Raw genomic sequence first — 12,006 nt, 5'->3', positions numbered from 1 at the left:
GAGTTCCTCTATCTCTTTGAGGATTTCCCGGTACCCACCATGAGTTCAGTGATGGATTCTCCCTGACAATGTGTCTACAGTCAGCCAGTCAAACTCTCTGCATGTAAATCCTCTGTCCGGGAGTCAGGTGGTCATCTCCCCCAAATTAGCTTTCTGAGTGGATATAATCTCTTGCTTTGCTGCACTTCATTCGGTTTACTCATCCCTCAGGCGTGGCTGTGGAGTCCAGTCTGACTCCTGGTAACCCTGTTGCTGTGCAGAGTGGACTGCACCTGCAGGTTTCTGAGACTGTCAATCCTTACAGGATTCAAAAACCTCATCGGGCACCTGAGGAGCAGCTGGAAGTTTCTAACTGCTGACCTTGCGGTTAGCAGGCTGACATGTAACTCATGACGCTACCAGGGCTTCTCTGGTTTTCTGTTCATGCATAGTGAAAATGAGAACTCCATTTAAGGAGCCTCACAGTAAATCTCTGGCACTTCTTGCAGCCTATCACCAGTCTTTGAGGCGCAGTGTCTAACAGTGAGGTCTATGTCTGATTCTGGGGTAGCTTGGTAAGTTCTTGGGAAGGCAGGGTGTACAAGTTTACCAGGCATACTGCCTGGGGGTCTGAGGGGAGGTTGGTACAGGTGGCTGGCAGGGGAAGGGGAGACGGAATGTTCTTTCTGTCACCATCGAAGCTCTTCTTGTACTGTGTCTCAGGTCAAAAACTCACTTGTATAATACTACTAATAGCAGGCCCCTGTCCCAAGGTAGGCGCATAGAACTAGTAGCTATTAATTTTTATAGGCTAGTCTTTTATTCATGTCTGCATTTGGGTCTGAGCTAGATTAAAAGCTCCCCAAGCACTTAGTGCCTTCTTTTGTCTACATATCATTTCCCATTTTCAGCAAAAAGGCTAGCACCCTCTAGAAGAACTGCAATAAATAAGTTGCAGTTAATAAATCTCTCTTCCACCTGTCTTGGTGGGATGTGTGTGGTCTGCTCTGAAGTGGCCCTACCCATGGTCCACTAGCAGAATCTGTTGACATCTTACGGGGCCTGCTTGTGTAGCCACACTATTTTCTGGGTGGTTTCTTGCTAACAGCATACTAGAACATTTCCTGATAATGCTGTCACTCTTTCATTTATTCATCTGATAGACATGTACTTGTGTAACACATCCCCTCTGTCAGGATTTGCAGTAGGCTACAGGCGTCCATTCAGTGATTGAGGCAGACAGTAACCTTGTGCTTTATTAGGAGAGATAGACAGAGATTGAGAAGGTCTATGTAACAGACTCTTATGAAGGGCTTATTATAGATCAGGTTTTACCCACAATCACAACTTATTTAATGCTCACACTAACCCTATGAAGCAACATGATCTTTACCAACATTTTGCAGACCGGGGAAATGGGGCAGCACAGAGACACTAAGGAAAGGTCTCCCAGGTGAGCAGTGGTGAGACTGGGCTTTGGGTTCTGCTTCTGAATTAGAAGAAGAAGGAGGATTATGAGGCTGGAAGTGCAGTGTGCTGTAGGCCTACTGTGAGAGGCTCTAATGTATCAGGCTCAGGGAGTCCCTTCATAACCTGTGTCACATTCTAGAAACATGAGCTCAGCATTGATTATGAGCAGAGCCTCCTGTCTAACCATTGTAAGCAGTGCATGCGTTTAGATCAGTGGTTCTCAACCTGTGGGTCGCGACCCCTTTGGGGGGGCGGGGCGGACGACCCTTTCACGGGGGTCGCCTAAGACCATTGGAAAACACATAAATATTTCACAATATATCATTACATATTGTTTTGTGATTAATCACTATGCTTTAATTATGTTCAATTTGTAACAATGAAAATACATCCTGCATCTCAGGTATTTACATTACGATTCCTAACAGTTACAGTTATGAAGTAGCAATGAAAGTGATTTTATGGTTGGGGGTCGAAAGGGTCACGGGCCTTAGGAAGGTTGAGAACCACTGGTTGAGATGGCGAAGCGCTCAGGGCCTGTGTGCTCCAGCAGGTGGCAGTCTCCTCTCCAGTCTAGCTCCTTCCTAGCTAGCAGGGAAGAAGTTAGCAGGCTACCTGCTCATTGTGGGCAGCATGGAGGGTGCATGTCAAGGGAGTGGCGGGGATGTGACCCGCAGGGTTAGCTTCCTAGGGCACAGAGCAAGGTTGTCCAGGGCAGATCCAGGCTATTTGGAGTGAGAATGGGAATAAAGTGGAAAATAAACAGCACACGTCTTCTTCAGGTTTTCCTCTGTGGCCAATTTGAATACATATTCTCACCAGAACCTAAGCTTCACCAATGTCTATCTTCCCGGAGTCAGGACCAGGACAGCGATCAGCTCCCGGCTTCTCAGCAAGGTTTGGGGTTAATCTTGACTACTGGAGGGTCAGAGGGTGGAGATTCCTGGTGGAGGCTCCCCAGGAGGCATTTCTGGAGAGACCAGGGCAACATTCTGGTTGTTGGCATCCAGAGAGTGTACATCCTCTTCCCAAGGGCAGGAGGTGCCTTCTATCTCCTGGACGATTGTTCTGGACCTGCTGTCTTACCTGCTTCCCACTAACTTCATCCTCCCGTCCTTTACAGCTACCTTTTTGTCTGTTACCCACATTGAGTCTGGACTGCCAAGCTCCTCTGGGTTCCATCTATTGGCTGTAGACAGGATTAGACACAACCTTCTTTTAGTGGGATCTCTTACCATTCACTGTATTAGCCAGAGTCCTGGTAGGAAAACTAATCCCCTCAGGTAGATCCAGGAGAAAGGTTTTATTAATGGGACTTCTTACAGAACATGCAAGCAGGGCGGTGGGAGCAAATAAGGCAGGTGAGACACCCAGAGACGGGTGACAATGGGAAGCAGTTACCGCCTTAGGACCTCAGGAAAGAGAGGAAGACACAATGCTGACTGAGTCCAGTAAGAGCTGGCAGAATGGAGGGAGCACGTCAAGGGAGTCCTCGTGGTACAATCCACAAGGGTTAGTTTCCTAGGGAACAGAGCAGGCTCTCAAACATATATCCCCTCTTCCCCATCCCGAAGCATTCTGGGTTGGGAAACTTGGCACAAAGTGACTTTGTAATCTTTCCTGGAAGTTCACCTGGAAGTGACCTGATCTCATCGTATGGCCCTGGTGCCTCCTGTGGGGTTCAAACTGATGTTTCTGCATGTGGGGGATGGTAATGCTACTACCTGTACAGTTGTGTTGGTGGAGGATGGGACCAGACCTGTAGGTAAGAGTATGCAATCAAAAATAAATTGGCTTGTCCAAAGAGAGATGTAGCTTTTACCTTTAGATTCTGAGACATAATCTATGTTATGTTTGATAGAAGTATTTTTGTTTCTTGTGGGGACTGAACATACTGGCTCTTGGGATAAGGCAGGTCACACCCAATCGTCCGAAGGTTAAGGACTGACCATTGTCAGAAGACCAACCGTGTAATTGAGAGTGAGGTCCTTGAGTCATCCATGTGAGATGATGTGAAGACTGAAATGAACTACACAGGCAATCCGTCAGGCAATAAATTAATTGGGCCTGTGGACTGAAGCCCCAATAAAACTGAACACTTAATGCTTGGGTGAACTTGCATGGTTGGCAGTGCTCTGTGAGTTATGTCACACACTGATACTTGGAGAATATTGCGTCCCGACCCCTTGGGGAGAGGACAAAAAAGTTTTCACATGTGGATGCCATCCGATTTCTGCTCTATGCTACAGTTCCTTTGGCTGATTATAATAGGTATTTTTCCTTATAATAAGCCATAACCATGAGTATAAAGCCATTCAATGCGTTCTGTGCCTCCTAGTACACTATTGACCATGAAAGTGGTCTGGGAGGTCTTCCAAGTTGCAGTTCATTTCAGAAGTCCTGGAAATTATGCATGCCAACTCTGTCGTTGATTGTAAACTCTTCACAGCGACCTTCATGTTTCTGTGATCTTCCTCCGTAGGTGGCTCTATGTTAATCTCCGCAGTCTGCTGCTTCTTCCTGTTTTTTGGCAACAGTGAGTCTGCAATGATTGGCTGGCAGTGCCTGTTCTGTGGGACCAGCATCGCTGCCTGGAATGCTCTGGATGTGATTACCGTGGAGCTATACCCTACCAATCAGAGGTCAGCTTGTCCTAGGACTTCCCTGGATTACTTGTTTAGTCTTCTTTGCAAAAGAGGCTGTCTACTCACTCAGTCCTTCACTTGTTCGGTCATCTTTGTTTTCCTAGTGCTTGCTGGCATGAGCTACCCATTGGCTGATGAGTTTCCCCTGCAGGAGGGCTGGCCTCGACCTGGCGTGGGGCAGGGAATGGTGTGCTATGGTGGGCCTGGCAAGTGCAAATGACAGTGTACACGATGTGCAGGAGAGAGAGAGGAGTCAGAGGGGAGCACCGGTGAAACTCTACGTGACACCTATTCACAACCTGCAATATGCAGATGACACACTTGGCTGCGGAAAGTGAAGAGAGCTTGAGGCAGTTAATAAGGAAGATCAAAGACAACAGCTTTCCGTGTGGATTATACCCTTCAATGTAAACCAAAACAATGTAAAAGGAAACAGAATTCCTTATAAGTGGACCAATAGGTGATAAGCAGGAAAGGCATGATAAACAGAGAGAAGATTACGGTTGTCGAGAATTTCATTTTACATGGATTTATAATAAACTCTCATGGAAGCAGCATCAAGAAATCAAGAGAAAAAGCCCCCCCCCTCCCCCCTAAATCAATTTTGACTCGTAGTAACCCGGTGGGGCAGGTAAAAGTGCCTCTGGGTGTTTCCAAGACTGGAACTGATAACAGTTGAATGCCCTGTCTTTGTCCCTCAGAGCTACGGGTGGTTTCAAACTGAGAACCATGCAGTTAGCAGCCCAATGCACCACCACTCTGCCCCCAGGGCTCCGTGCGATGCCACCAGCACTCCGGACCTCTTTCAGTTGTTAAAGAGCAGAATGTCATGCTGAGAACTAATGTACATCTTGCCCAAGACATGGTATTCTCAACTGCCTTATATGCACATGCAAGCTGGACGCTGAATAAGGAAAACCAGGGAAGAATGAAGCCATTTTAATTATGGGTATGATGAAGAATATTGAAAGTTCTACCGCTGCCCAAAGAACGAAGTTCTGTCTTAGAAGTAGTGTTAGAACGCTCCTTAGGAGCTAGGATGGTGACATGTACTTTGGACAAGGTAGCAGAAGAGACCAGTCCCTTGAGAAGGACATGCTTGGTCAAGGGTCAGAGAAAAAGAGATGGACAAGATGGATTGACACACTGGTTGCAACAATGGGCTCAAACCTAGGAACAATTGTGGAGATGTCACAGGACGGGGCAGTGTTCCATTTTGGCTTACCTATGCTCACTCTGAGAGGTCTAATTAATGGTGTCACTCAATCTGCTAGAGAGTGGAGAGCAGGCTTGGTATTGAGAGATCGAGTAAAAGGATGAAAGCTAGGTAAATAGAGGGACAGTGGGTGAGAGAAGCAAAGAAAGGGATGAGGGCCAAGGTTATTTTCAGAGAGTGTAACAGGAATGCCCAGTGTTTATTTTTTATTTTGTGTATATTTTTGGAAAGAGACCTAGTTTAAAAACACAGAGTCAGAATCACTACTTTACAGTCATTCTCATGGTAGGCAATTTGTCAATTTTAAGGAGGATGGATCTGTGGTCAAAAAGAACTATGGGATGGGATGGAAAGCAGGTTAAGGAAACTTCAAAGGAACCATTAATGATAGCAACACAATTCAGTGACAGAGTGCAATACTTGGGGCCCTTTTCCAAATCACAAAACTGTTAAGTTATGTAAAAATGAGGAGAGGAGACATTACAACTACTTAAATAGGATGTAAGTTTACATTTAGGAAATATAAGAAAATTAACTGATGGGACTGTTAGAGAAGAGTAAAATGATTTGATAAGATGATCAGTAGTAAAACTAAATACAGGTTTTTGATACATCAAAAAAGTTAAGAGTGTAGCTAAGAATATTTAAATAAGGTAAAAACTATAAAATAAAGAGCAAACAGTTTAATGACAGGAACGAAGCCGATACATGAAGAAAACCATAAAGCTTTCCTAAGGGCTATAAACAAGCAAAATGAGATGCATGTAAAGATCGGCCTTAATTTTACAAAAGAAGATTCACTTTTCTAAACCTTTCAAGTTTTACCATAAATTTAATTGAGCTTATTTAAAATTCTAAGGGATACCTTTCCCCCACCACTGGAAAATTTTAAAAATTCCTCTAATGTGTCCATGTGAACTAATGTATATATTCTAATATTTTCCCAATATATTCTCTTCTAAATCTGTATGCACACATAGGAAGAAAAACTCTTTTTAAAAGATGTGGGATTGAGGATCAGTGACTACAAAATTACAATATGGTATAGTTAAAGACAAACATCAAAAGAATTGTGCTTTGCTTTATTGGACTTTGCAGACACTACATTTTTTACTAATTGAAGATGTGCTGAGCAAGTCTGTTGGTCCGATGTAAACAAACAGTTTGATGGACATATAATTCACATACCATATATACTTCCATAATTCAATCATATTAAAATAGTTGCATACTCATCACTACAATCAATCCTGGCATATTTTCTTCCTTCTTATAGTCATTACTGGCTCTCTACTTCCCTCCAGCGTCCTTTCCCATATCTCTAGTGAGTCATGAATCCAGGTACTGTCTCTATTGTCATACCTACCCTGATTTCATACACGGGAAAACATACCACCACCCCCTCCAGCAAAATAAAGAAAACAAAAAGTCCAACAACAATAACAAACGATAAGAAGCAGGGAATAGTAAAAAACTAGAACAAATTTAAGATGGGTGACAGGGAGGTTAAGTGATCAGATAAAACATTTTAAACATTTAAACATTGTATCTCCTGTAACCTACTTTACAACACCCTGTCTGGTAACAAGGCAGTTCACACCCCTCGACTGTGTCCAGAGGGCATTCATTGGGGGCTTAATCCATGTAGGCAACCTGCATATGGGTTTTGGGCTCCTACTCTTATCCCTATGCAAATAATGCTGACAATTTAAGTTCTGATACTATTCCCTCCTTTGAGTTTTATTATTTATCATCCTTGGATCACACAAGTTGGTGTGCTTCTTCCATGTTGATTTAGTTGACACCTCACTTCGATGTCTGCTTGTTTGAAGACAAGCCTTTAAGACCTCAGACACTATATAAATAAATAAATATATATATGTAGTAGTCAGGCACCATCTACTTTCTTCACCACATTTTGCTGTAGCACATACATCTTCAGTGATCTCTTCGTGAGGATGGGCATTGAACAGGGCCATGTCATAAGAACTAATTGTTCTTATATTGGGGCTAGAACTAAGTGTGAGCCCCATTCACTTATCTATGGTTTATATACATCTCTGGTTCCTTTCAGAAACCTCATTAACGTTTCATGACAGAGCACATCATCCACCTTGGGCATAGGTAGTTCTGTTGATAGTGTTACTAATTTATCCAATGGTATAGAATTTAACACACTTGAGAAAAGGAAGCTATACAAATATAGACTGGCTCTTAACCATATTCCATAAATTGTTCATTTGTAAAGATTAAACTCTTAAATGATTGAGCACTATTTTCTTTTTTTTGGAATTCTTCTATTATTTTAAATTCCATTTTTCTTTTCTTTAAAAAAAAAACATTTTATTAGGGGCTCATACAACTCTTATTGACAAGGGGTGTTGATAATGGGGCATATTTTTCAATAACATTCATTCACAAGGGTAGAAACATGATCAGATAAATGCATGCCATAGTAAAGAAAGGAGGGCATTAAACTAGTGAATATTTGATGGTCTTGGGCCACCTTCCATTGAGCACCCTCGAATCAAGGGATCCAAACCAGAGTGCAGAGGTCACCAACGCCAAAGCCTTGGTGTGTCAATCATCGATTTTTTCTCACACCAGGGATTTTCAGTCTTAAATTCAAGGGATACAGGTGAGTTTGAGGAAAACCAGTTCATTTAGTGGGGCTTTTACATCAAGTAAAGTTACATTTTAATAAACCCTTGGTATGAAAAAGAAACATTTTCCTTCAGTCGTGGAGAGCAAGTGTTGCAAAGATTGTCTTTCTCTATGACGATAGAAAAGATGAATGGCTAGTAATGGCTCACAAAAGGAAATTGGACTAAGGAGTAATCATTAGTATTAGTTATCTCATAGGTTACAGAAGCCCCAAATAACTGCACTCTCAAGAGTTAGATATTTGATTTTTCTCTCCTAGTGGTATACATGGGCTATTCGTTGAGCTATTCATCTTAGGGTTAGCTGTTTGAAACCACCAGCTGCTCTGTGGGAGAAAGACGGGGCTTTCTACTTCCGTCAGGAGCTACAGTCTTGGAAACGAACAAGGGCAGCTGTACCCTGTCCTGCGGGGTCGCTCTGCGTCAGAATCGATGGGCTGGCAGTGAGCGAGAACAGAAGTCAGGGGGAAGGCAGCTTAGGGTTTCTGAATTCTCTGTTGCTTTCCTTCTATCGTGCTGTGTTGCTCTCCCTTGAGTGGCCTCAGTTAGAGCCCCAAAATAGGATTGCTGTCTTCCGGGAAGCAAAATGAAAGGAAAAGGATGAAGAAAAGAGCAAAAGGCCCACTCAAAAATCTCTTAACGAAGGTATCTGAGAAGCTTCCACTGGTACTTGGCTATAACTTGGTTACTTAACCTTACTTCACAGCAAGGGGCTATGGGAAATGTAGTCTTCCAGCTGGAGAAATGGTACCTTGCTGTTTCTGCTAGTAGAGGGTGAGGATGCTACTGAAGGCGAGCAAGTCCTGCGTTTCAAACTCCTTCCTGCTTTCCGTGTTGGACAAGAAGCATTCCCAGCAAGACAGAAATGTAAAATGAGATTTGTTGGTGTTGTTTGAAACCAATTTGTTTGTCACAGAAGCATCCAAGTCCTAAAATGAGATACTTGAAAAGAAAAAAATACTTAAAGAAAATGCTGAAAATATTAAGAGTGGTTATGCCCTTCTCTGGTTAGCTTATATAGTTGTTATTTTCCTATGCCTTTCTATGTAATTGTATTTCTTAATTTGATTAAAATGGGCAGTTGTTACTTTTATATTTAGGAAAATAATATTCCTCCACAGTCTTACTGCACATCACTCCCAGCAGGGAAACACAAATCAAAACAGAATACAAAAACAACTAAGTCCTGCTCATCTACTGAGGCCCACTCCTGTCTTTCAGAATGACTCAATTTCCGTTTCTTTTACAGGGCAACAGCTTTTGGCATCCTCAATGGATTGTGCAAGTTTGGTGCCATCCTGGGAAACACCATCTTTTCTTCTTTTGTTGGGATAACCAAAGTGGTACCCATCCTTCTGGCTGCTACTTCCCTGGTAGGAGGTGGCTTGATTGCCCTTCGACTGCCAGAGACTCGGGAGCAGGTCTTGATGTGAACAACCTGAGGAGAAAGGAAAGCTCTACGGGAAGATCTGCGGAACCTTGACTAGAACCCTTAATGGCACCCACGCTTCTTGTCTGTGACTGTCCACAGGGGATCTTCGATAGCCCAGGAGGATAAGCTGAATTTGTCGCCTCTAGTTTAGGACTCATTTCTGCTGTTCATATGTTTATAACTCAGGTGACTGATTTGGGGGTGCCTGAGTCACCCTTAAGATCATAGAACTGTAGGTTCCAGGTCTTCCCAGCCCAAGGTAATCGGAAGAAGGGTAATACTAGTGAATCAGTGCTCTAAGCAAGATGTGTGCGTTTCCCCCAGTAGGGTTCCAAGACTTCATTGCCTTTTAAATGATTCTAAGGGTGGGAAATGCTTTTCCACAAAACTCCTGGGAGCCCAAGGATCTAACATTTTGACTTGGCTGGAGGTTAGAGTTAGCCAATAAATATTGGAGTTGGTATACATGATATTTATATATGTATATACATACACACATTTCATTTAAAAGTCTTATCCATCCTATTTTCCATTTGAAAATTGGCAGAGAAGTATTAAAGATACTCTGGTATAAAGCAACAACAAACATTTGAGCAATATCTATAGAAACCTACTTTCTCCCTGATGTCTGAAGCTTCCCAGGATCATTTTGTAGTGAGTTTTAAAATGATACTGTATTTATTCCTTTTTTTTCCCACTAGTTAAAAGAAAATTAGTAGGATAAGTATTCTCTGAACTAAGTTTGTACATAACAGTACTTGGGGTTAATTTTCAGAAATGGTTTCTGCAAGTGTGGGCCACCTTTTAGCCATATTTGGGGAAGATTGAGTGTTGGATGTGCCAGAAAATTGGGTCTGAATGAAGGAAATGCAAACACAATTTCTGACAGCCATTTAGCTTGCCATCGGGAGGATGCACTTAGCAAACTTATGTTGTACAGTTCATTTAATCTAGGCACGTTTCTTCACATAGGTGTGCTTTTCTCGTGTAAAACTCAAGCTCACGGTTCTCAGTACTAGCATTTGACTTTGCTGCACACCCAGCAGCAGGAAATGTGTCCTGTCACCTCTGGCCGGCTCTTTGCTAAAGAGAACAAGACCCGTGGACAGCGTGGACGTTGTTGGACGGGTGGGACAGTGGAGCCACCATTCTCCAAAGTGTAAATCCTCTCTGTTCGCTGTAGGAGTAAGCCATAATTTGTATTTGTCACAACTGATCAGGTCCTCCGAGTCCCAGGTCCAGGGCTTTTGGATCCGATGTCGTTGGTGTGCAGTGTAGAGTGTCAAGCAAAAACCACAGACCACGCCCATAGCCTCAGAGTCCATGCTGGCACCCAGCAACTCTACAGGGCCGCCATCTTTGCGGAAGCAGCGTGCTAGGCCTTTTTCTCAGAGACAGGCTGGTGGCCTCGAACTGCTGATCTTTAGGCTAGCAATTGGGCGCTTAACCACTGTGCCGCCAGAGCTCTCTCATAGGGAGCGCAAACCCAACTCAAATCAAGCCCACTGCCCGTGAGTTGATTTCAACTCATGGCGATCCAGTTTCCAATCTTGGGGTTTCCAGTCTTTACCCAAGAAGACTGGCACATCCTTCTGCTTATGAAAATCTCTCAGGGTGGGGGGCATGGTGCGGTTGGCAAAAAATGTTACAGGCATGCATAAATTGTGGGAAAACTTGGTAAATACAAACCAATACATAAACATGGCTGCAGGTATTGGAAGAAGAAGGAAAAAACCTTCCAAATGTGTCAACATACTTTATATTTACTATTATACATAAATATACATATGAGGGGCTTTAAAATTTTTCTGGGAAAAGTGGAATTAAGAACTAACAACGTTTTTTTCCATGAACTTTTTAAAGCCTCCTCATGTATTTAAAATGCCATCATGTCATAAGGTTTCAGTGTCTTAAGGACGTTATATAACATAAATGCTATGTCAAAGGTCCATGAAATACAATTATAATATGCTTTCCATATTTTTGCAGTAAAAATACAGTGGCTAGCTTCATAAAATAGAATTGTGTCAATCTAGAATGACCATATCCCTGATACTGTTACTCTTCAATGGGATAATACAAATACAATTCAGTGAGTAGCTACCACTGGAGAAATTTACAACCGAGTTAGAGTTTGTATTTCTAGTCAGGATGAGTCTTGTAAATTCAAAATTTGATTAATTTTGTAGTGCTTTGGCCAAAGTCACACTTGGGTTTTTCCATTTGGTTTCCAAGCTCGAACTTCTCCATTATCTTTATGGCTCTTGAAACCAACTGCCCAACCAACCAAGGGCATATCCGGTTCCATCCATCACTTAGCCCTTTGTGAAGGGTGCAGCCACTCTTAGCAGCCTTTCAGCAAGAAGAATTGTCTAAAAGTGGTACCCGGCCACTTCTTAAATGCTGTCACTCCTGCTGAGATAAATGCTTCTTTAAAAATAGTCCCTGTGGCAGGTCATTGGGAGAATAATGTAGAGCCTTTCTGGCCGTCTAGTTCCTTCTCGGTTCATGTTCCAACGTAAGAAACTCTCTGTGGTATCTGCGTAGGCCTCAAGGAATCACACTCAACTCTACTGAGCAAATCTCTCCTCATTTTGGGAT

General features: G+C 42.9%; 1 protein-coding gene across 1 annotated transcript in view; it reads left to right on the top strand.

The window, feature by feature from the left end:
* Nucleotides 1-9,868, top strand: part of SV2B (synaptic vesicle glycoprotein 2B) — an 84,826-nt gene extending 74,958 nt beyond the window's left edge. Inside the window, exons 9-10 of the mRNA XM_004709890.3 lie at nucleotides 3,932-4,091; nucleotides 9,223-9,868. Of these exons, the coding sequence (XP_004709947.1) occupies nucleotides 3,932-4,091; nucleotides 9,223-9,406 (344 nt within the window). The 3' untranslated portion in view covers nucleotides 9,407-9,868. The remainder of the gene's footprint in view (nucleotides 1-3,931; nucleotides 4,092-9,222) is intronic.
* Nucleotides 9,869-12,006: the final 2,138 nt, after the last annotated feature.

The sequence above is a fragment of the Echinops telfairi genome, unplaced genomic scaffold (genome assembly GCF_000313985.2).
Source record: "Echinops telfairi isolate 266 unplaced genomic scaffold, ASM31398v2 ScPeMD7_7409;HRSCAF=8447, whole genome shotgun sequence".
Classification (NCBI taxonomy): domain Eukaryota; kingdom Metazoa; phylum Chordata; class Mammalia; order Afrosoricida; family Tenrecidae; genus Echinops; species Echinops telfairi.
This window is presented reverse-complemented; position numbering and strand designations above follow the sequence as displayed.